The following is a 25,334-nucleotide window of genomic DNA, read 5'->3' as shown; positions in this document are numbered from 1 at the left end:
GGTGGGACATGACATACCCAGGCATGGTGACAGTGGTGTCTGGGACATTAACTGTAGAATATGATTCCGTGAGGATGATTATTTCAGGCTGTTGCTTGGCTAGCCTATGAGGCAGCCCTCCCAATTTTGGCACTAGCCCCCAGACGTTATTAAGGAGGACTTTGCAGGGTTGACAGGGCTGAGTTTGTCGTTTCCAGTGCCTAGGTTGATGCCAGGTGGTCCATCTTGTTTCATTCCTTTTTTGAGACTTTGTCACGGTTTGATACAACTGAGTGGCTTGCTCGGCCATTCAGAGGGCATTTAAGAGTCAACCGCTTTGCTGTGGATCTGGAGTCGCATGTAGGCCAGACCAGGTAGGGACTGCAGATTTCCTTCCCTAAATGACATTAGTGAGCCAGATTGGTTTTTTACAAAAATCAACAATGGTTTCATGGCCATTATTAGACTTTTAATTCCAGATTTTTATTGAATTCAAATTCCGCCATTTGCCATTGTGGGATTTGATTCCAGGCCCCCAGAGCATTACCTTGGGTTACTAGTCAAGCGACAATACCACTACGCCATTGTCTCCTAAATGTGCTTAAATTTCCAAAAATCAGATGTAAGTGCACTTTGTAACCAGCAATGTAGTTACAATGCACTCTGTTACCCTTGTGACCTTTTGTGTGCTTTGAATTTAATATATTGCTGTTAAATGATTCTGCTAGTTTCGTCATCAGAAAAACTCTAGTTGGTTTGTCAAACATAATTTCCCTTCATTAATCCATGTTAACCTTGTCTAACCCGTTGATATTTTCTAAGTGCCCTGTTATCACATCCTCCCTGAAAAGGCAGTGGAAACAAAGTCTTTGAGCATCTTTAAGGCAGAGATAGATCACTGATAAGCAAGGGAGTGAAAGGGTATCAGGGGTAGGGAATGTAGAGTTGAGGTCACAATCAGATCAGCCATCATCATTTTGAATGGTAGAGCAGGCTCGAAGGGCTGAGTGGCCTACTCCTCCTGATTCGTATGTATGTATGTTCTTGAAGCAGTTGAAGATGGTTGGGCCGAGAACACTACCCTGAGGAACTCCTGTAGTGATGTCCTGGAGCTGAGATGACTGACCTCCAACAACCATAATCATCTTCCTTTGTGCTAGGTATGAATTCAACCAGTGGATAGTTTTCCCCAACCCTTTTAACTCCAGTTTTGCTGAGTTCCCTGATGCCACACTTGGTCAAATGCAGCCTTGAAGTCAAAGGCACTCTCACATCACCTCAGGAGTTCAGCTCTTTTGTCCATGTTTGAACTAAGACTGTAATGAGGCCAGGAGCAGCTTGTTTGAGTGAGTGCTGCTTGATAGTACCAGCGGTGATTTGCTCCATCAATTTACTGATAATGAAGAGTAGACTGACGGTGCGGTAATTGACCGGGTTGAATTTGTCCTGATTTTTATGGATAGGACATACCTGGGTAATTTTCCACATTGCTGGGTAGATGCTAGTGTTGTAGCTATACTGGAACAGCTTGGCTAAGTGTTCAGCTAGTTCTGGAGCACATGTCTTCAGTACTATTGTTGGAATATTGCCAGGGCCCATAGCCTTTGCAGTATCCAGTGCCTTCAGCCATTTCTTGATATCATGTGGAGTGAATTGAGTTGTCTGAAGTCTGACTAATGCTGGAGACCTCGGGGGGGCTGAGAGAGATCGTCTACTTGGCACTTCTGGCTGAAGATTGTAGCAAATGATTGGGCCTTATCTTTTGCACTGATGTGCTGGACTCCCCTCATTGAGGATGGAGCTGTTTGTGGAGCCATGGCCTCCAGTTAGTTATTTAATTGTCCACCATTCATGACTGGGTGTGGCAGGACTGCAGAGCTTAGATCTGATCCGTTGGCTGTGGAATTGCTTAGCTCTGTCTATCGCGTGCTGCTTCCACTGTTTGACGCAAGTTGTTCTGTGTCATAGCTTCACCAGGTTAATACATCATTTGTAGGTGTGCCCGGTGCTGCTCCTGGCATGCCCTCCTGCACTCTTCTTTAAACCAGGGTTGATCCTCTGGTTGATAGGAATGGTAGAATGGGGGATATGCTTGGCCATGAGGTTACATATTGTGGTTGAGTATAATTCTGCAGCTGTTGATGGCCCACGGAACCTCATGGATGCCCAGTTTTGAGTTGCTTGGTCTGTTCGAAATCTATCCCATTTAGCATGGTGATAGTGCCACACAACACAATGGAGGGTATCCTTAATGTGAAGATGAGACTTTACATTCACAAGGACTGTGGTAGTCACTCCTACCTGTCATGAGCAGATGCATCTGCGACAGTTAGATTGCTGAGGACAAGGTCAAGCAGGCTTTTCCTTCTTGTCAGCTCTCTTGCCACCTTCTGCAGACCCAGTTCCTCAGGTCTTGGGCCAGCTCAGTTAGTAATAGTGTTGCTGAGCCATTCCTGATGATGGACATTGAAATCTCCTACCCAGAATACAGTCTGTGCTCAATGCTTCCTACAAGTGGTGTTCAACAAGGAGGAGTAGTCACTCTTCAGCTGAGGGGGAACAGTATGTGGTAATCAGCAGGAGGTTTCGTTGCACATGTTTAACTTGATGCCATGAGACTGCATGGGCTCTGGAGTCAATGGTGAGAACTCCCAGGCTGTTGAGGGAGGCAAGGGAAGAGATAGAGGCCCTAAGCAGTAATTTTCAAATCCTCTCTGGCCACAGGTGAAGTGCTGGAGGACTGCTAACGTTGTCCCATTATTAAAAAAGGGAGGAAGGGACGGACCAGGAAATTACAGGCCAGTCAGTCTAACCTTGGTGATGGGGAAGTTAATAGAAAGAATTCTGAGGAACAGAATATATTTGCACTTGGAGAGACATGAATTAATCACCGATAGTCAGCATGGATCTGTTAAGGGAAGATCGTGTTTGACAAATTTAATTGAGTTTTTTGAGGCGGTAACTAAGAGTGTTGATGAGGGTATTTGATGTGGTCTATATGGACTTTAGCAAGGCTTCTGATAAGGTCCTTCATGTTAAGAAAGTAAGAGCCCATGGGATCCAAGGCAAAGTGGCACATTGGATCCAAAATTGGCTAAGAGGCAGGAAGTAGAGGGTGATTGTAGAGGGAAGTTTCTGTAACTGGAAGTCTGTTTGCTGTGGGGTTTCACAGGCTCAGTGCTGGGGCCTTTGCTGTTTGTGGTATACAGAATTCAAGCCCATGCCCCAGAGCATTAGCCCGGGCCTCTGGATTATTAGCGCGGTGACATTACCACTACCTCATCGCCCCCTGCAATGTATATGCATCATTAAGTATACTCATGCCATATAAAATTTATTAGAAGTTAGTGGACCAATACAAAAATAATTTAAGAAGCTAATGAAATGACCTTTATCTCAAAGGGTCAGAAATTACAAGGTCTGCAGAGCTCTGGTTGGACACCGTCCTGAGTACTGCACTGAGTTTTGGGCGCAGTATCTCAGGAAGGATATATTGTCCTTGGTGGGGATGCAGGACGGATTTATCAGAATGGCATATTTTTTATATTCATTCATGGGATGTGAGCGTCACTGGCTAGGCCAGCATTTATTGCCCACCCCTCGTTGCTCTCGCGAATGTGGTCGTGAGCTGCCTTCTTGAACCGCTGCAGTCCATGTGTAAGTACAACCACAATGCTGTTAGGGAGGGAGTTCGAGGATTTTGACCCTGCGATAGTGAAGGAACTGTGATATATTTCTTGGAGGGGAACTTCTAGGTAGTGGTATTCCCATATCTCTACTACTCTTGTCCTTCTAGTTGGTAGTGGCCAGGAGGTGAGTTCCTTGCCGCAGGATTCCTAGCCTCTGGTATGATCTTGTATTACAGTTTGTATATGGCTAGTCCAGTTCAGTTTCTGGGCAATGGTAATCCCCAGGATGTTGATAGTGGGAGATTCAGTGATGGTAATGCCATTGGATGTCAAGAGGAGATGGTTGTTGCCCGGCACTTGCGTGGCCTGAATGTTACTTGCTACTTGTCAGCCCAAGCTTTGAGATTGTCCAGGTCTTGCTGCATTTGGACATTGACTGCTTCAGTATCTGAGGAGTTGCAAATGGTGCTGTACGTTGTGCAATTATCAACAAACATCCCAACTTCTGACCTTATGATGGAAGGAAGGCCATTGATGATGGAGCTGAAGATGGTTGGGCCTAGGACATTACCCTGACCATGTGATTAAAAGGGTTAACATCAATAATGCATTTGTAGTTTTAAATTTTGATTTAATTACCATATTCAAACAACATTAACAATGAGGCTTACAGCTTGGATTGTGTATTGTTTAACTAGGCAAACCAGTCGTTTGAAAGTCAGTTGCTGACAGCTAGATGGTTTGAAACAATTTCATTGATTTGGGCAGGTGGGTACTAAATGTTTAGACTTGAATCATAATTGATGATTAAAAAACAATCTGACTGCTGTTTTAAATAATACATTGTTCTGCATTAATAATTGAAGAAAATTTTCTACGCCTGTGCTTGCTTTAAGCCATCCAAGAAATTATATGATTCAGTCGTTTTTATTGGCTTAAGACAGTGGTATTCAGTGGACAAATAGTGAGTGTGGTTGGGGATACTGGAAAATTTTAAATGGGCCGCAAGTAGAATTTTAAAATACTTATAGATTCATTGCAATTTATTTCTTCAAAAAGGTATCATGGTATGTAAATCACAAAATGATTATAAAAGTTAAACACATTAGTTACAATAAAAACATAAAATGAACATAAAATGTGGTATTTGATGTTGATGGGTGGAAGCCATCAGATTTCTGCATTATTCTGTCAATGGTTGCTGGTTGTTTTGAAACAGCAAGTGTACGTTAGTGACGTCCTGTGTTACTCTTCATGAATTTTAACTTACTGAAGGTTGATCTGCACAGATATAGGAACAGGAGTAGGCCATTTGGCTCTTTGAGCCCCTTGAATAAGGTCATGGCTGATCTGGTTGTGGTCTGAACTGCACTTCCCTGTCTGCCCTGTTTCTGCCCCCCTCCCACCCCATAACCCTGACTCCCTTGCCTATCAAAAATCTGTCTAACTCTGCCCTGAATAAATTCAATGGCCCTGTCTCAACTGCTTTTTGGGGAAGAGAATTCCACATACTAATGACCCTCCGAGAAAAAAATTCTCCTCATCTCAACCTTAAAAAGGTTACTCTTCTTAAATTGTGTACTCTAGTTCGAGTCTCTCCACATGGAAACATCCTCCCGGTGTCTACCCTTTCAAGTCCCCTCAGGATCTTGTTTTAATAAGATCACCTCTTATTCTTCTAAACTCTCAGCTGTACAGACCCAACCTGTTCAACCTTCCTTGAAGGATAAGCCCTTCATCCCAGGAATGAGTTGACTGAGCCTGCTCTGAACTGCTTCTGATGCAAGCATTTTTTTTCAAATAATCAAAACTCTCTTTGGCACAGTATAACAGAGAAGGGTATTGCTCTTCTGGAAGCATGTTCCAAAACTCAGTTGCATTCCCCATTTTAACTTTCTCTTGGAATATACCTTCTGGTGCTATGTCTTTCTGCAAGTCAATCTGTTCATTTTTTTTAAAGTATCTCATTGAGTAGCCAAGAATATTTAGTTTGGATGCCATCTTTGGTTGGATTTTCAATGAGGTGAGAAAGATGACAGAATAAGAGACGAGGGCTTTTTTAAAAAAAAGGAGGGATGATAATGGCAGATTTACTGGAGAAGGGGAGATGGAGAGAATGGTTTGCAATATCAGCTAAATGAGGGGCTGGAAGTGAAGTTGGGCAGTCAGCAGTTTAGTGGGAATAGGGTCAAGAGCGAAGCAGGTAAGCCATTTTTCTTTTCTGGGCTGCAGGAAAGGCAAATGCAAGTAAGCAGCCAGGGTATCACATAGTGAATACCGTTTAAAAATATAATTTCAATTCAGAATTTGATTACTTACTCTTGGGTAAAATGCCATATTGTGGTCTAAATGTCTTTCTATGACTGTTAGCTTGTTCAAAACACAGTTTTCAATACACTGTGTACAGTTTAGTACTATTCCTATTGTATCAATCACAGCTATAACTCCTTGTCTGACCTCTTCCTTATCACTCTCCACCCAGATCCCCTTCCTCATCCCAATCCTACATCCTCCTATGTCCGCCCTTGGGGGAAAAAAACTAGCCTCTAACTTCTTTACAACGGCACTTTCAAAAGCCCAGCTGTTGAGTGGCCCCATATTCATCACATTTCTGGAACAACTGATTTGCCCAACCACACACTTGCCTCTACCTTTTCATGCCCTATTCCCCAATAAAATCATTACTTTCTCTTACCTTGGTCATTTCCACTTTCTCACATCCAAGGGATGTAAGCTTGAATGGACATGGTGAGTAACTGGTTTAGCCACTCAGCATCAGATTTGATTGGACCATAAAGTGTTCAGCAGAAACTTGATATTTAAGGATCATCCTGATAGACTTGTTTTCTTTACTGCTAACTGTTGTCTTAAATCCCTCTCTCCTGCCTCTTCCACCCTTATCTCCACCAATATGTCCAAGGAGCTCATGGACCTCTGACATAAAGATTGAGCCCATCTGATTAATTGCAGCTGCCGCTTCCCTCCCTTCCACTAGCAAATCAGGCCAAACTTCCAAGTTCTCTTTTGCCTTGGCCCTGAACTTGCATCTTGTCCATGAGACCCAGCTGCTTCTCTCTTGACCCTGTTCCCACTAAACTGCTGACTACCCAACTTCCCTTCTGGCCCCTCATTTAGTTGATATTGTAAACCATTCTCTCCCATCACCTTTAAATCTGCCATTATTACCTCTTTTTTTTTAAAAAAAAAGCCCTTGCCTCTTAGCCCTGCAAATTACCACCCCATCTCTACTCTCCCTCTCCTCTGAAGATGTGTCACGTCCCAATTCATGTCCATCTTTCCTGATACTCGATGTTTAAAAACATCCAAATCTGGTTTCTGCACCTTTCACAGTAATAAAACATCTTTTAACAAAGTTGCGAATGACATTCCAGGTGACTGTGACAAAGATAAACTGGCCTTCTCAACTTGTCTGCAGCCTTTGACATAGTTAACTCCAACATCCCGTTTGAATGTCTCATCACTGTTGTCCAGCTGGTGTAACTGCACTCACCTGGTTCCATTCATATCTACACTAATAGTAGCCAGAGAGTCACTTGCGGTGGCTATTTCTCCTGTTCTTGCACCATTAACTTGGGATCTGTCCTTGGTCCTCTTCTATTTGGAACTACTGTCGTTGGGCGTTAACAGAAAACACTGTTGTTTCGCATGTACGCTGATGACACTGAGCCTTTAGTTGCCATCACCTCTTTCAACTCCTCCACTGTTACTAAATTATCAGATTGTCTGCCTGACATAAAGTGGTAAATGAGCAGAAATGCCTTCCAATTTAAATATTGGAAAGAGCAAAGCCATTGTCTTAGACTCTAAGCTTCCCTCCCTAAACTTCTCCAGCCCTCTACCTCTTTGATCAGGCTTTTGGCCATCTGCCCTAATTATCATCTTATACGGCTCAAACTTTTCTTTAACGATCCTGTGAAGCACCTTTGGACATTTTATTATATGAAAGGTGCTTTATAAATGAGTCGCTCGTGTTGTGTTTATTTCATTTTCACTTCCTGCCTGTCAACTTGATCACGCACTCATGTATATAGATAGCTTGAGTTTCAAGCTCCACTCCACGATTTAAGAACATGGTACTGAACTGGAGCATTAGATCAGGAATACTAGCAGAGACTATGCTCTTTAGATGGTGTTACGGCACAGCCGATGGTAAATGCTGAGTTGTTCAAACCGCAAAGAGAAACTTGAAACAACTACCACAACTTGTTTTGCAATTTGTATAAGTTTCGAGATGTGTGCCTTGAATTATCTTGTGTTCAAGCTCCAGCCAGAAGTCCATTGACATGCGGTGAAACTGGAAACTGGCGGCGGGCAGGTGTGGAAAATCCTGCCCACTGTTTCTTGAACTTCACCTGGCAAGGTTACACATTTCATCCCTCCTTTAAAATCTATTCTGGTTTATTTAAAAATGCAAATGTTCTTTTACACCAATGTTTACCTACTTAACATTTCAAACCTAAAACAAAAACAGAATTACCTGGAAAAACTCAGCAGGTCTGGCAGCATCGGCGGAGAAGAAAAGAGTTGACGTTTCGAGTCCTCATGACCCTTCAAACCTAGCTCATCTCCTAAAACATCAAAGCTTTCAGACCAGCTGGCTTTAATCCAATTAATTCTCACAAACACTCACAGATCCCACTATTTTACAATAAATTCCAATAACATTCTTATACCTTCCTGACAATGTGACCTTCAAGCAAGGTCCTAACTACCTGTTCCAGTGGTTCAGTCAGACATTAAAGATCCCTTGGCATTGTTCATGATATGTTGGACTACTTGAAGCATGGAGTACACAAGCATCATTGTAGCAATACAGAATCAGGCTTTCATTGAGATGTTACACTTTACAGTTTCATTGTGAACATGTGGCTCTTTATTGAATTCTCAATTCAGTATGAGATCTCTGGAGCACTACACTCCAGAAACTAATATAAATACCTGTGCATCCCACTCCACAAATCAAGCATTTGTACAGCATGCAATGGTTCACTTGCAACTCTTATACTAATTCTACCTTTTGATCTTTGTATACTAAGCATACTACCATTAAATCTTAGTACATTAAGAATACATAAAAGGAGCATCAGAAGACTAGGGAGACAGCACAATGTGCTTAGGCCCTCTTAATCTTGACAACAGAATGATTAGAGATTATGTGGTCTACTTCATTTTATATCTATAAACACTGATGACCAGACAACATTTGCCAGGCTATTGAAATGTGGAGGAGTGCGTTTTTCACCTCCATCAGCTTCTCATTGTCTCAGGCCCAATTACAGAATACATCCCATGCCGGGTAGAAAGCTGCCTTACCAGATCCATTCCTATCTTTCCTGGAACTGCACGTTTGAATCCCTCCAGTCAGATTTCTGTCCCTGCCTAAATACCAAACCAGCTTTTATTAAAGTCACAAATAACACCCTATGTGACCGTGAGAAAGGTAAACTTGCACTCTTCATCTGTCTCATCTTATCTGCAGTCTTTGACACTGACCATGCCATCCTCCTCCAGTGCCTCTCCACAGTCCTCCAGCTGAGTGGGATTGTTCTCATGTGGATCTGTCCTTATCTATCTAGTCAGAGCCCAAGAATCACCTGCAGTAGCTTCTCTTCCTGCTCCTGCACTGTTATCTCTAATATCCCACAAGTACCTATCCTTGGGCCCCTCCTATTTCTTATGCATGGGACCCCTTCGTGCCAACATTCAAAGACACCAGTGTTAGCTTTCACATGTATGCTGATGACATCTCACCATCGCCTCTCTCGATTCCTCCACTGTTGCTAAATTATCAGACTGCTTATCTGACATCCCATGCTGGATGAGCAAAAAGGTCCTTCAGTTAAATGTTAGGAATACTGAAGGTATTGGTTTAGGTTCTTGCTTCATACTCTGTTCCCCAACTACTGACTCCATCCCTTTCCCTGGCAACAGTTTGAAGATAAGTTAATCTATTCGCAACCTTAGCGTCACATTTGATGCAGAGATGAGCTTCAGAGTTCACATTTGTGCCATCTCGAAGATGGCTTATTTCCAACTGCACGATATCATTCAACGTTGCCCTTCTCAGCTCATCTGGTGCTGAAATCCTTTTCATGGCTTTGTTATCTCTAGACTCAACTATTCCAACCCACTCGTGGCTGGTCTTTCATAGGACTAATCAAATTGGCAGGATAGCCTCAAGGGAAAGTTCATAGACTGTATTAGAGATTGTTTCTTGGAGCGATATATTGCGGAACCAACCAGGGAGCAGGCTTTTCTGGATTTGGTTTTGTGTAATGAGATGAGATTAATCAATGACCTCATAGTAAAAGATCCTCTAGGGAAGAGCAATCATAGCATGTTAGAATTTCAAGTTCAGTTTGAGAGCGAGAAACTGGAGTCCCACATGTGTTCTGGAGTTAAACAAAGGTAACTACATAGGCATGAGGGCAGATTTGACCCTAGTGGACTAGGCAGGAAAACTACAAGGTAGGACAGTTGATGAACAGTGGCAGATATTTAAGGAGATATTCATTTCCTCCAAGTAAAATATATTCCAAAGAGGAAGAAGGATGGTAAGGGGTTGGGGGGGAAAGCATCCATGACTAAGCAAGGAAGTTAAAGATAACATAAAGGCAAAAACTAAGCCATACCAAATTGCAAATGTCAGTGGCAGGCTGGAAGATTGGGAAACTTTTAAAGATCAACAAAGAGTTACTAAAAAAATAATAAAAAGAGCAAAGGTCAATTATGAAAGAAAACTAGCACAAAATGTAAAAACTGATAGCAAAAGCTTCTACAAGTATATAAAAGGAAAGAGAGTAGCTAAAGTGAATGTTGGTCCCTTGAAGGATGAGGATGAGACTGGGGAGTTAATGGTGGGGAATGCAGAAATGGCAGAGATGCTTAATCAATATTTTGCCTCAGTTTTCACGGTGGAGGACACTAATACCACCCCAAAAGTAACAGGTAGAGCAGAGGGCATAGAGAAGTTCCTCAACTTAGAACATTCACCATCGCTAGAGAAAAAGTACTGAGCAAACTTTTGGGATTAATGGGTGACAAATCCCCAGGACCTGATGGCCTCCATTCCAGAGCCTTAAAGGAAGTGACAGCGGAGATAGTGAATGCATTGGCTATAATATTCCAAAATTCCCTGGATGCTGGAAAGGTTCCAGTGGATTGGAACAATGCTAATATAACGCCCTTATTCAAAAAGGGGGGGTAGGCAGAAAGTAGGAAACTATAGACCAGTTAGTTTAACGTCTGTCCTTGGGAAATTGTTGGAATCCATTGTTAAGGAAGTAGTGATGGGACATTTGCAAAGTCAAAATGCAATCCATCAGAGTCAGCATAGTTTTATGAAGAGTAAATAGTGTTTGACTAACTTGCTAGAGTTCTTTTGAAGATGTGACAAGCAAAGTGGCTAATGGGGATCCTGTAGATGTGGTATATCTGGACTTCCAGAAGGCCATTGATAAGGTGCTGCACAAAAGATTAATACACAAGATAAGATCACATGGAGTTGGGGTAATATATTAGCTTGGATAGAGGATTGGCTAACCAACAGAAAGCAGCAAGCGGGATAAATGGGTCTTTTTCTGGATGGCAAGCTGTAACTAGTGGGGTGCCACAGGTTCGATCTTTGGGCTCCAACTATTTACAATCTATGTTAATAACAATTATAATAATTTTCAGGTGACACCAAAATAGGTGGGAAAGTTAGTTGCAATGAAGAAACTAAGAAACTTACAAATGGATATGGACAGGTTAGGTGAATGAGCCAAAGTTTGGCAGATGGAGTTTAACGTGGATAAATGTGAAGTTATCCATTTTGGTCAGAAGAATAAAAAGGTGACTTATTACTTAAATGGAGAGAAACTTCAGAATGCTTCAGTGCAGAGGGATCTGGGTGTCCTCTGAAAGCAAGTAATAAGGAAGGCAAATGGAATTTTGGCATTTATTGCTAAAGGAATAGAGTATAAAACTAGGGAATTGTTGTTGCAACTGTACAAGGCATTGGTGAGCCTGCACCTAGAGTACTGTGCACAATTTTGGTTCCCTTACTTGAGGAAGGATGTAGTTGCATTGGTGGTGGTTCAAAGGAGGTTCACGAGATTGATTCCAGAGATGCAGGACTTGTGTTATGAGGAGATGTTGAGCAGTTTAGGCCTATACCGGCTAGAGTTTAGAAGGATGTGAGGGGATCTAATTGAGGTATATAAGATGCTAAAGGGGTTAGACAAATTTGATGTGGAGCGTATGTTTCTCCTTGTAGGGCATTCTGGAATGAGAGGCCATAGTTTTAGGCTAAGGGGTGGTAGATTTAAATCAGATGAGGAGTTACTTTTCTCAAAGGGTCGTGAATCTGTGGAATTCACTACCTCAGAGTGCAGTGGATGCCGGGATGCTGAATAAATTTAAGGAGGAGATAGGCAGATTTTTAATTAGTAACGAATTGAAAGGTTATGGGGAGAGGGCGGGAAATCAGAGTTGAGGCTGAAATGAGATCAGCCATGATCGTATTGAATGGCGGGGCAGGCTCAAGGGGCTGAATTGCCTACTCCTGCTCCTAGTTATGTTCTTATTCTACATCCATAAACTTGAGGTCATCCAAAACTCTGCTGCCCATGTCTCAGCAAGTCCCATTCCCTTTTCACCCTTGAGCACACTGACCTACATTGCCTTCGGACAAGCAGTGTCTTGATTTTAAAATTGTCATCCTTGTTTTCAAATCCTAACATGGTATTGCCCCTCCCTATCTCTATAATTTCCCCCAAACCCACAGCACTCTGAAATATCTGCGCCGTTCTAATTCTGCCCTTGTGTACATCCCCAATTTTAACCGCTGCTTTGGTGGCTATGCCTTCAGTTGCCAAGATCCCTAGCTCTGTAGTCCCTTCCTTTCGCCTCTCTCCCTCACTTGCCCTCCTTTAGGACTCTTCTTTAAAAATACCTCTTTGACCAAGTCTTTGGCTATCTGACTTAATATCTTCTTATTTGGCTTGATGTCATACTTTGTTTTGTCATGCTCCCGTGGGCCGTTTCATTGTTATTGGCGCTATATAAATGCAAATTGTTAACTCATTGTTTTGATCCCACAGACAGAATATTGAGGTGTGAATGTTGTGTGGAAGGTTGTGAAGAACTGTTCTTTCCACAATGATTAAAAAATGATCTTAAGCTACACTCGAAGACAAAACAGAACACGGCTGGTTACTCTTGTGGGAACTTGCTTTGTTGAATTGGCTGCTGCATTTGGTCTGCTGTACTTGGAAATCAGTTCATAGTGTGAAGCTGTTTTTGAGAAATGAATTGAGGTATTATGTATGTGGAATCCTTTCACCAGTACAGTTGGGAATTTCAAGATTACCGTGTGACTTATTATTTTTGATGGATATTCCAGGTATTCTGGATGCCCAGTTCTTCCCATTCATATTAGCTGATGGAATTGACACTGAATTGTCAAAACTCATTGTGACTTGGGGCAGATGGCAAAGTACAGTTGAGACTATAACCTATTCAGCCATGACCTGATTGAACGGTGGAGCAGGTGCGAAGGGCCTAATGGCCTACTTCTGCTTCACATCCTATGCTCCTAATTGAAACAAGTTTTTGACTTTACTGTCTTGTGGAATTTTGCTAGTTGGTATCTGAATATTTGGGTGGCAGTATATTGAAACATTGCTCTTGTACATTTGGATATTTTTGATAGTGGCAAAAAAACGTGTTATTTTAGAGGGCTTGTGCCTTGAGGGTGTAAGGTTGGAGAGCGTGGTACCAAATTTGGTCCCAATTATTATGTTTTAATTACCAATTAAAAATGTCTGATCCTGTAGCTTGCAGTGAGTAGTTTTTTTTAATATTCTTTTATGGGATGTGGGTGTTGCCACCTGGATCAGCATTATTTCCATCCCTAAGTGCCCTTGAGAAGGTGATGGTGATCCACTGTCATGAGCCACTGCTGTCCGTGTGGTGCAGGTAAACCCACTGTGCTGTTTGGAAGGGAGTTTTGGGATTTTGACCCAGTGACGGTGAAGGAAAGATGACATAGTTCCAATCGAGGATGGTGTGTGTATTTGAGGAGAACTTGCAGGTTTTTTTTTATTCGTTCATGGGATGTGGGAATTGCTGGCTAGGCCAGCATTTATTGCCCATCCCTAATTGCCCTTGTTCAGAGGGCAGTTAAAAGTCAACCACATTGCTATAGGTCTGGAATCACATGTAGGCCAGACCAGGTAAGGGTGGCAGATTTCCTTCCCTAAAGGACATTAGTTGGTGGTGTACCCATGCATCTCTTTATCTTTGTCCTTCCAGTTTGGAAGATGCTGTTGAAGCAGCCTTGGTGAGTTGCTGCAGTGTATTATGTAGATTTTTAAAAATTATTTGCTCATGGGATGTGGTGTTGCTGGTTAGGCCAGCATTTATTGCCCATTCCTAAATGCCTTTGAGAAGGTGGTGGTGAGCTGCCTTCTTAGACTGCTGCAGTCCATGTGGTGTAGGTACACCCATAGTGTTATTAGGGAGGGAGTGCCAGGATTTTGACTTAGTGGCAATGAAGGAACAGCGATATATTTCCAAGTCAGGATGGTGAGTGGCTTGGATGGGAACTTCCAGGTGGTGGTGTTCCCATGTGTCTGCTGCCCTTGTCCTTCTAGATGGTAATGGTTGTAGGTTTGGTCAGTGTAGTCTAAGGAGGCTTGGTGAATTCCTGCAGTGCATCTTGCAGATGGTACACTACTGCACTGCTGTCACTGTGTCGGTGGTGCAGGGAGTGAATGTTTGTGGCTGTGGTGCCAATCAAGCTGGCTGCTTTATCCTGAATGGTATTAAGCTTCTTGAGTTGGAGCTGCACTCATCCAGGCGAGTGGAGAGTATTCCATCATACTCCTGACTTCTGCCTTATAGATGGTGGACAGGCTTTTGGAGTCAGAGGATGAGTTTTCACCGCAGGATTCCTAGCCTCTGACCTGCTCTTGTAGCCACAGTATTTATATGGCTAGCCCAGTTCAGTTTCTGGTCAGTGGTAACCCCCCAGGATGTTGATAGCGGGGGGATTCAGTGATGGTAATGCCATTGAATGTCAAGAGGAGATTGTTGGACTCTCTCTTGTTGGAGATGGTCATTGCCTGGTACTTGTGTGGCAGGATTGTGACGAGACACGCATCAGCCGAAGCCTAAATGTTGTCCAGGCCTTGCTGCAGATGGACATGGACTGCTTCGGTATCTGAGGAGTTATGAATGGTGATGAACGTTGTGCAATCATCAGCGAACATCCCCACTTCTGACCTTATGATGGAAGGAAGGTCATTGATGATGTAACTGAAGGTGGTTGGGCCTGGGTCACTACCCTGATGAACTCCTGCAGTGATGTCCTGGAACTGAGGTGATTGACCTGCAACAAACACAACCATCTTCCTTTGTACTCTGTATGACTCCAACTAATGAAGAGTTTTCCCTGATTCCCATTGACTCCAGTTTTGCTTGGGTTGCTTGACACCACACTCTGTCAAATGCTGCCTTGATGTCAAGGGCAGCCACTCTCTCACCTCGTCTCTGTAGTTCAGCTTTTTTGTCCGTGTTTGGACAAAAGCTGTAATGATACCAGGAGCTGAGTGAAACCCAAACTGACATCAGTGAGCAGATTATTGCTGACTGAGTGCAACTTGATAGCATTATTGACGATCCATTCCATAATTTTGCTGATTTTAAGAGTAGACCAACGAGGCAGGAATTGGTTCAGCCACAGGAAAGAAAGTACCAGGTTTCATCCCTGGTACATGATGAATTACTTGACCTCAACCACTAATGTGGCTAGAGCATTGCAAGTAACCTCAGTGCCCTTGAGCTAGTGAGGGGAAAATTGATTAGAATTCCATCAGGGCTTGCAGTTAGGTTTGTCAATGATACCTGAAGTTGTAAAATTGCGCACTGAAGCTCACACATAAGATTGACCACTTTGGCCATTATATTGGATGCTCAGCATCAGTGAAACTGAGTAATGAACCTTCAGGAGATCATGGATGAAAAATGGCATAAAACAAATGGAGAGGGGGTAGTCCTGCCTGACTGAGTTGGACATTGTTTCCCAAACCCAGTTACAACCTCATGACAATTCTACTTCTGCTTGTTGCATCTTACTTTGCTTAACATGGAAGCTGTGAAGAATTATAACCAGATGGATGGATCTTGCTGAAAAAGGATGACCAATAAATGTAATAAGTTGGTAAACTTTACATCAGTTTTAAGTTAATTCTCTACTGCACTTTCTTGGTGTGGTATCAAAAATGTTGAATTGTCCTGAGACATGAACCTCAGCCTTGGCCTCCCCCACCTCAATGGACAGAATATGGTTTTATTGGAATGGGTTGGGGGGGGGGGCAGGGAGGGGTGTGCATTTTTAATATCGGCATTTTTCAATCCAATCCCGACACACTGCATAATATTTCTTAGTTTCTTAAGGCTCTATCTGAAAACCCACTTTTTTGGCTTAAAATTACTTGTCAACCCAGACTGTTACTAAAGATTATAATGCAATATGTGCCTATGGCAACAAGAGGTCAGACTTAACTAGACCAGATTACCGATTGGCCAAAACACAGTAGCTATAGCGAATAAGAAGTTGTTGTACCTTAATCACCACAATGTGTTATCTGGTTGTAATTTAGTTAATTTGATTAAATGATTTGTTTGTTATGCATTGGTTGCATAACTTCCTCAGGAAATAGGGTTATGATAAATAGAAACAAAAATAGTTGGGAAAAACTCAGCAGGCCTGACAGCATCTGCGGAGAGGAACAGGGCAAAAGAGACAAACGGAAATCCTGTCGGAGAGAAGAGCAGTACTTCTCCAAGGTAAGCATTCCTGGAAGAGAAGTGGCAGTCAATTAAACACTAAGATAAAAGCAAAATACTGCGGATGCTGGAAATCTGAAACAAAAACAAAAATAGCTGGAAAAACTCAGCAGGTCTGACAGCATCTGCGGAAAGGAACAAGGCAAAAGAGTCTTTTTTGCCCTGTTCCCCTCCACAGATGCTGTCAGACCCGCTGAGTTTTTCCAGCTATTTTTGTTGTTGTTTCAGATTTCCAGCATCCACAGTATTTTGCTTTTATGATAAATAGATACTTGTCTTCCATTGTATAATTTACAGACTCTTGGGGAAATCTGCATGGATCCCCGTGGATCTGTTATTTGAAATATTTTTTGTCCTTTAACCGTGTATGTTATGAAAAGTGACTTTACTTTGATATTGTACAGAGTGAAAGTCCTTACCTAGAAGATGAGCAGTGAAGCAGTATTCAGAGAATAATGTTCTGCCACTAGTATTTTCATTTTAAGTGTGTAAAATTGACCCAGTCGCTAAATGAGCTGTTTCAAACTTCTTGCAAAATGGGAGCAGAACATTAGTTCATATGTTCTAAATATTCCAAGTTCTCTTGACTTGCCTCAGTCTAAAGACTTTCTGTTTGGATAGGTTAATTGTGTCGGTAGTAAGTCTGCAGTTGGCCCAGCAAGAAGGTGATAGTGTGTTTATCGTGGAAGCTTCTGTTGGAACACAATTCTTCTTTATTTTACTTTTTGAAATCATTAAACATGTGGCTTAAATTGTCTACTCAAGTTGTGCCAATTTTTGATAAAATAAGCAGGTGCCTGTCATTGTCAAGCTCCACACTGTTTCCAGGTGGCTTGGGCTTCCATCATGCAGGCTGAAAAACACAGTCTGTTCTGTCAGTGATTAAAATAAAATGTCAATTTAAAAAAAAATGTTCCCCAACATGTCGGTTCACCTGCTATCGACTATGTAGCCTTTTCTGACCCTTTAAGATTTAACATGGGTGGCAGCCAAACCATTTAAAACTGATGCCAAAGGAAATTGTGCTCCTTGCACCAATTGCTTATATAGTGCATGTGACAGAAATACTTTGAAAAAGATTTGAGCCATTTGCATAAAATAATATGGTCACCCTGATAGCAAAAAAATTGCTGAGGTTTGGAAGTTTTTATTTATTTGTTCATGGGATGTGGATGTCACTGGCTAGGTCAGCATTTATTGCCCACCCCTAATTGCCCTTGTTCAGAGGTCAACCATGTTGCTGTGGGTCTGGAGTCACATGTAGGCCAGACCAGGTAAGAATGGCAGATTTCCTTCCCTAAAGGACGTTAGTGAACCAGATGGATTTTTACAGCAATCGGCAATGGTCATCATCAGACCTTTAATTCCAGATTTTAATTGGATTCAAATTTCACCATCTGTTGTGGTGGGATTCAAACCCAGAGCATTAAACTGGGTTTCTGGAATACCAGTCTAGTGACAATACCACTATGCCACTGCCTTCCCCAGCTATGTTCCTAGCTATGGTATCAGTATCTTGAGTTATTAATGAGATGCTTGGAGTTTGATGAAATATCTACTTTGTTCGATCTCTTTAGATTGGATTATTCAGATTTGAAGTTGCACAAAATATACAACATAGAAACAGGCCAGCAGGTAAAATTTGTAGCATTATTGTGACAGACAAATAAACATAGAATTGGAACAGATGAACTGACCCCCTTAGGCTGACCTGATCAGTGTCAATTTGCTTTTTTTCTATTTGAATCTTTGTAGTATTGCATTTGTAACTTTACAAGTATAGTATGGGAAATGTATTGACCCTGCATCACTTTGAGCTTCGAAATTACTATTGCTAATGTTATCTTAGGAATGATAAAATGGTTTGTTTATTTTTTGCATTAAGTATTTGTACTGTAAACTAACAATTTGTAGCCAGTAGCCTCAGACCCAAGGAATGAACTCGTAGCTTTCTAGCAGTTGCTGGTCGCTTCAAGATTTTAATTACTGCTGGTGTCCTGTTGAGAAGATAGCTGGAGGTTACTTTGTTATTTTAAGAATTGCAAAGAAAGCTGCTGCACGCACAATTTTACCATTTTCATCATACAAGCTAAAAGGTCTCTTTTGACATCCACACTGTAGATTAGCCAATGAAATCAAAGCAGCGTTAGTCTTCATAAATAGCTGAAGTAGTGTCATGAAGGCTAGGGTAACAGATAAATACTAACTGTAGAATCTTGCAGCACGGCTTGCTGCTTGAAAAATTCTTCTCATCTTATCATTCAAAAAGTTGTAAATCTTTGGAATTCTCTACCACAGAGAGCTGTGGATGCTTCATCGTTGAATATATTCAGGACAGAGGTCAATAGATTTTTGGGTATTACGGGAATAGGGGATTGTGGTTCTGAGGTAGATGGTCAGGCACGATCATGAATTCCACAGCAGGCTTGAAAGACCAAATGGCCACTCGGCTCCTATTTTCTATGTTCTTGCCTTCCCTCTTGTTCCTTTGTGTGCTCTGATAACCAGTGAATCTGCCAGTAGAAACAAATAAATTTGTCCTTGTAAAGTTCTCTGCTCTAAAGAGAAGAATTCTGGCTTCTCCACATAACTGAAGTTTCTCAAACTAAAGCAGAAAATGCTGGAAAAACTCAGCGGGTTGAGCAGCATCTGTTGAAAGAGAAACAGAGTTAATGTTTCAAGTCTGTATGACCCTTCTTAAGACCCTTTGTCATACGGACTCGAAACATTAACTCTGTTTCTCTTTCTACAGATGCTGCTCAACCCACTGAGTTTTTCCAGCATTTTCTGTTTTTGTATCAGATTTCCAACACCTGCAGTATTTTGCTTTTATATGAAGTTTCTCATCCTTGGTTTCGTTCTGGTAAATCTCCTCTGCATTTTCTCCCAGATCTTAACAAGCTTCCTAAACTCTAGCGACAAGAACTGAATGCAATATTCCCAGTGATGCCAAACAATGTTTCACAAAAGTCTAGCAGAACCTGCTTTAAGTGTCCTGCACTCCTGCAGTTTTTAGTAAGGAAACATGGTTTCAGCTATATTGTCAACAGTCAAGGACACAATGAAACCTGTTATTGGCTCTGATAACCATCTTTCAGAAATATGTGTTGCAGGGAGGATGTGCTAAAAGTAGGCAGTACCAGATGTGGCTGACCTTGTGCAATTCATGGCTCAAGGAGTTCCAAGGCCATCAGAATCCCAGTAGAAGAACCCTGCAGCCGTCAAGACACTTACTCTTTCTTCAGCAGAATCACTTAAAAGTAGGTCTGGAACTGAGCACAAAAGAAAGCATTGTGCCAAGTCAAGCTGATCATCTTTTTGTCTTGCATACAATGAATGCACTGTACCCAATTTTAAATGAGTATTTTAAAAAAAATGCAAGACTAATAAATAACCTTTGAAAAATTTAGCTTTGAACTTTTGATGTTCTTCCACTCTGTTTACTGCATGGGTGTCAGGTTATTGGTGTGGGAAGTAACCATGCTTCTGCTCTTTTTTTCTCTTTGAATAAGCTTGGCATGAAAAGGTCCTTAAGCTGGAAGTTTTGTGAGAATACCAGGAATGCAAGTGTTCCTCAGTTTTATCTTGTGCTGTTGGTTGCATGTTGGTTTTGTTGGACTTTGAGGACTAAAAATGAGTTTGCCCTGTTTTTTTTTTGGGAACAGGGATTGTGACTTGTGACCTGTCTGTGCTGGCTCCCTGGGACGTGGGCAGTATGCAGAGCTCTCTCATTTACCTGAGACATTCTGACATTCTGCTCTGGCGCTACTAACTGCCTCTGTGGTAAACAGTGAATCATTCAGTGTTGTTCTGAGATCACATGATGCTGCTAGCCTGCTCTTCGTAAAGGCAGGCTGTCCCTCTTAAATATAAACAACAATAAATAATATTACTGGCATTTAAGAGATGAAAAATGGAGCACAAGGGCAGAGAGAGGCTTTAGGGTGATGGAGGCATTAAGGGAAGGCAGTGGCATAGTGGTATTGTCACTGGACTAGTATTCCAGAGATCCAGGGTAAAGCTCTGGGGACCTGGGTTTGAATCCCACCACGGCAGGTAAAATAAATAAATAAAAATCTGGAATTAAAAGTCTGATGATTACCATGAAACCATTGCCACTTGTTGTAAGAACTCATTTGGTTCACTAAAGTCCTTTGGGGAAGGAAATCTGTTGTCCTATCTGGCCTACATGTGACTCCAGACCCACAGCAATGTGGTTGACTCTTAAATGCCCTCTGAACAAGGGCAATAAATGCTGGCCTAGCCAGTGATGCCAGTGAATAAGAAAAAATCTATGAGGGTGAGCAGGAGAGACTGTGCTTTTGCAGAAGGCAGAAAGAAAAGGGAAAGATAGCAACAGCACAGCACTAATGAAGAGGCCTGATGTTTGCAGCAAAACCGATTTGTTATGTAGCGTTTTAAAGTAATGAAACATCCCAATGCACTTCACAGTGCATTATAAAACAAAGTATGACACCAAGCCACATGAGATATCCATGTCTTAAAGTGCAGCAAATACTGTTCCTTTATCACCCCCTGTGCTCGTGTAGGTCAACAGGGTGATAGAAGAACAGTGCTTGCTTTGAGTTAAGACATGGGCAGCAGAGTTTGAATGACCTCCAAATTATGTAGGATAAACTGCACAAGAACAGTCCAGAGTGCATTGGAATAAAGGTAATGAAAGCATCAGTGAGTGAGCTCAGGAGCAAAGCTGGTTGATATTAGAGTTGGTAATGGTGAGTCTTAGTGATGGCACAATTATGAGATCGGAAACTCATCTCAGGATCAAATGTGACACCAAGTTTGTGAACAGGCTGGCTTAATCTCAGACTGGAGGAGGAATGGAGTGGGTAGCGAAGGAAAAGACTTTGGAGTGAGGATTGAAGACATTGGTTTTAGTCTTCCCAATATTTAATTGGAGGAAATTTCTGCTCTTCCAGTACAAGATGCTCGATAACCAGTCTGATAATTTAGCATAATGGAGGTGTCAAGAGAGCCCATGGTGAAGTAGAGGAGGTGTTGTCAGCATATGTGTGAAAACTAATGCTGTACCTTTAAATGGTCCAATTTGGTATCCAGGCTTTTCATCAGCTGGTTGGGCTTTGTGACATCAGGATAGTATGCTGGGGATGCTCCCACATGCATCCTTTTACTGATAGAATGCCATGTGGACCACACAGGGACACAGGAAGTGGCTGGTGGTGCATCACACCTTAGCAAAGCAGCGCTAGGCTTCCAGCGTCACAATGTAATTAATGATGCCCTGGACTCGTGAAACGAGCAGATTTATAAATTGAGTTGCCCTGTTATGCTACTGCTGGTCAGTGGAGAAAGTGATTTTTTTGGCCCTCGTGACTGTGAAGCATATGTGGACAGCAAATTGGCCAGTGCTGCCAGTGGATCCTAGAGCAAACTGGAAGGAATCTGACAGAATATGGTGCCCTTTACTCTTGAACTTTTACTTCAGCAGTAACAGGCTTAGTGACTCTAATATTTAGCTTCACTGTAGCACTAAGAACTTGGAGGCCACAGCAATTCTGCAATATTTGGGAAATGAGAGGCGAGTGCGACTTAAAAATAACTTGTTCTTCATTACCAGAGGCATTTTGCATTTGTCCATAGCAATTTCCATGATGAATTGCCTTCACCGTACTCTGTTTGTCTCACTTTAGCATTTTGGTGCTTGATCTTTTAGATTAACTTTATGCAAAATTTTAAAATTTGAGCTTTCTTCGGGGAGAAAAAGTCACAACATTAACAGTAGAAGGTGACATTCTCAGAAAATATGAAGCTTACTAGAAATGTACTATTTTGTTGCAAACAATATAAGTTGACTTAATAAGTTTCACGTTTACTGAAATTTTAATAGATCATTAGCTCCAATGAAAATTATTTAAATACTTTACATTCCGATTTGCTCCAATATCTTTGCTTCAATGCAATGATACTTTTTATTTTGACGAAATATGATAGAACTCTAAATTATTATATAGATTGACTAATGTTTGTAGCCATGTTGGCTGTGACTGCAAGCATTTAAGTTAATTGATACGGTCAGGAATTTTGCCAAGCTGGATTCCAGATGTTGAAATTTATTCCAGATCTTGAAGTTTGTTACAAAGAACAAGTTGTGGAAAAACAAAACAAAACTCAGTTTGCCTCGTGCCTCATAATGAATTATTTTTCTTTTCAGCTGTCTGTATTTGAACTCCTCCTGGACCACTGAAATATTGCTCTCCCTATAATTTCCTGTAAGAACAGAACTGCCAATGACTGGAAACATGAGGAAAACTAAGCTTATCTTCAAAGGAGCTCTAAAGTAAGATGTATATTTGGCAATAAAATTTAACAACACCGTTAAAACCTAGAATTGTTAGCAGAAATTTTTTTAATGAATAACTTTTTTGGAAAAAGAACACATTTTATTTGAATTTTGTTTGAAAAGAGTTTTTTGTTTGCAAGTTTGTTCCTCGGGGCCCAATTAAGGAACATATTAAGATATTTCAGATTTGAGGAAGTATTGCACTTATTGTTCACTGGTTATTTAGTGGACTCTGAGGAAATGTGTGGAATTTTTATGGGATTACACCTTGAAGTTTTATAGTCGGTTCCAGAGCTTTAATGGCAGAATTGAGGCTAGATCCAGCACCTGTGCAGGAGATGCCAGGGGACCTCAGTGCATCAACTATTGGCATAAGTTGAATAGGTAACCTAATTGAGAGAAAAAAAATCACACACTGTTGGATTTCACTCTAGGGAAGAATGATCATGGCATGATGGAATTTAAAGTTCAGTTTGAGAGTGAGAAACTTGAGTCCCACACTAGTGTTCTGAAGTTAAACAAAGGTAACTACATAGGTATGAGGGCAGATTTGGCCCTAGTGGACTGGGCAGGAAGACTACAAGGTAGGACAGTTGATGAACAGTGGCAGATATTTAAGGAGATATTCATTTCCTCCCAAGTAAAATATATCCCAGTGAAGAAGAAAGATGGTAAGAGGGGGAAAAAGCATCCATGGCTAAGCAAACAAGTTAAAGATAACTTAAAGGCTAAAACTAAGCCAAACCAATTTGCAAAGGTCTGGCGGACTGGAAGATTGGGAAACTTTTAAAGATCATCAAAGGGTTACTAAAAAAAAAATAAAAAGAGCAAAGGTCATTTATGAAAGAAAACTAGCACAAAATGTAAAAACTGAAAGCAAAAGCTTCTACAAATATATAAAAGGAAAGAGAGTAGCTTAAGTGAATGTTGGTTCCTTGGAGGATGAGACTGGCAGTTAAAGTGGGGAACATGGAAATGGCAGAGATGCTTAATCAATATTTTGCCTCAGTTTTCACAGCGGAGGACACTAGTACCAACCCAATAGTAACAGGTAGTGCAGAGGGTATAGAGAAGGAGGAACTTAGAACAATCACCGTCACTAGAGAAATCGCAAACTATTGGGATTAAAGGGTGACAAGTCCCCAGGACTTGATGGCCTCCATTCCAGAGCCTTAAAGGAAGTGACAGCGGAGATAGTGGTTGCATTGGCTATAATATTCCAAAATTCCCTGGATTCTGGAAAAGTTCCAGTGGATTGGAACAATGCTAATATAATGCCCTTATTCAAAAAGGGGGACAGGTAGACAGAAAGTAGGAAACTACAGACCTATGTAAAACTATAGTTTAATGTGTGTCGTTGGGAAACTGTTGGAATCCATTATTAAGGAAGTAGTTACGGGACAGTTGGAAAGTCAAAATGTAATCCATCAGAGTCAGCATGGTTTTATGAAGAATAAATCGTGTTTGACTAATTTGCTAGAGTTCTTTGAAGATGTGACAAACAAAGTGGATTACGGGGATCCTGTAGATGTAGTATATCTGGACTTCCAGAAGGCCTTTGATTAGGTGCTGCACAAAAGGTTAATACACAAGATAAGGTCACACGGAGTTGGGGTAATATATTAGTTTGGATATAGGATTGGCTAACCAACAGAGAGCAGAGAACCGGGATAAATGGGTCTTTTTCTGGATGGCAAGCTGTAACTAGTGGGGTGCCACAGGGTTTGGTCCTTGGGCCCAACTATTTACAATCTATCTTAATGGCTTGGATTCAGGGATAGAAGGTAATATAGCTAAATTTGCAGATGACACCAAAATATTTGGGAAAGTAAGTTGCAATGAAGAAACTAAGAAATTTACGAATGGATATGGACAGGTTAGGTGAATGGGCCAAAATTTAGCAAATGGAGTTTCACGTGGATAAATGTGAGGTTATCCATTTTGATCGGAAGAATAAAAAAGCGATTTATTATTTAAGTGGAGAGAAGCTTCAAAATGCTTCAGTGCAGAAGGATCTGGGTGTCCTCGTGCATAAATCGCTGAAAGCTAGTATGCAAGTACAGCAGGTAATAAGGAAGGCAAATGGAATTTTGGCATTTATTGCTAAAGGAGTAGAGTATAAAACTAGGGAAGTGTTGTTGCAACTGTACAAGGCATTGGTGAGACCGCACCTGGAGCACTGTGCATGGTTTTGGTTCTCTTACTTGAGGAAGGATGTAGTTGCATTGGAGGCTGTTCAAAGGAGGTTCACTAGATTGATTCTAGAGATGCGGGGCTTGTCTTATGAGGAGACATTGAGCAGTTTAGGCCTATACTTGTTAGAGCTTAGAAGAATGAGAGGAGATCTAATTAAGGTATATAAGATGCTAAAGGGGATAAACAAAGTAGACGTGGAGCGGATGTTTCTCCTTGTGGGGCATTCTAGAATGAGAGGCCATAGTTTTAAGCTAAGGGGTGGTAGATTTAAATCAGAGATGAGGAGGAATTACTTTTCTCAAAGAGTCGTGAATCTGTGGAAGTCACTACCTCAGAGTGCAGTGGATGCCGGG

At 41.5% G+C, this 25,334-nt stretch overlaps 1 protein-coding gene across 4 annotated transcripts in view; it reads left to right on the top strand.

Moving 5' to 3' along the window:
* st3gal5 (ST3 beta-galactoside alpha-2,3-sialyltransferase 5) overlaps positions 1 to 25,334 on the top strand; it is a 109,991-nt gene that overhangs the window by 34,033 nt on the left and 50,624 nt on the right. For 3 of the 4 annotated variants that reach the window (XM_041200442.1, XM_041200404.1, XM_041200412.1), the window contains exon 2: positions 22,657 to 22,782. The exons of the other annotated variant lie outside the window; for it this stretch is intronic. Coding sequence is in view for 1 of the 3 variants with exons in the window: in XM_041200404.1 (XP_041056338.1) it covers positions 22,733 to 22,782 (50 nt within the window). In the remaining 2 variants the exon portion in view is untranslated. The remainder of the gene's footprint in view (positions 1 to 22,656; positions 22,783 to 25,334) is intronic. 4 annotated transcript variants of the gene reach the window in all.

The sequence above is a fragment of the Carcharodon carcharias genome, chromosome 1, assembly GCF_017639515.1.
Source record: "Carcharodon carcharias isolate sCarCar2 chromosome 1, sCarCar2.pri, whole genome shotgun sequence".
Taxonomy (NCBI): Eukaryota; Metazoa; Chordata; class Chondrichthyes; order Lamniformes; family Lamnidae; genus Carcharodon; species Carcharodon carcharias.
The sequence above is the reverse complement of the archived record's forward strand: the minus strand, read 5'-3'. Positions and strand labels throughout refer to the sequence as shown.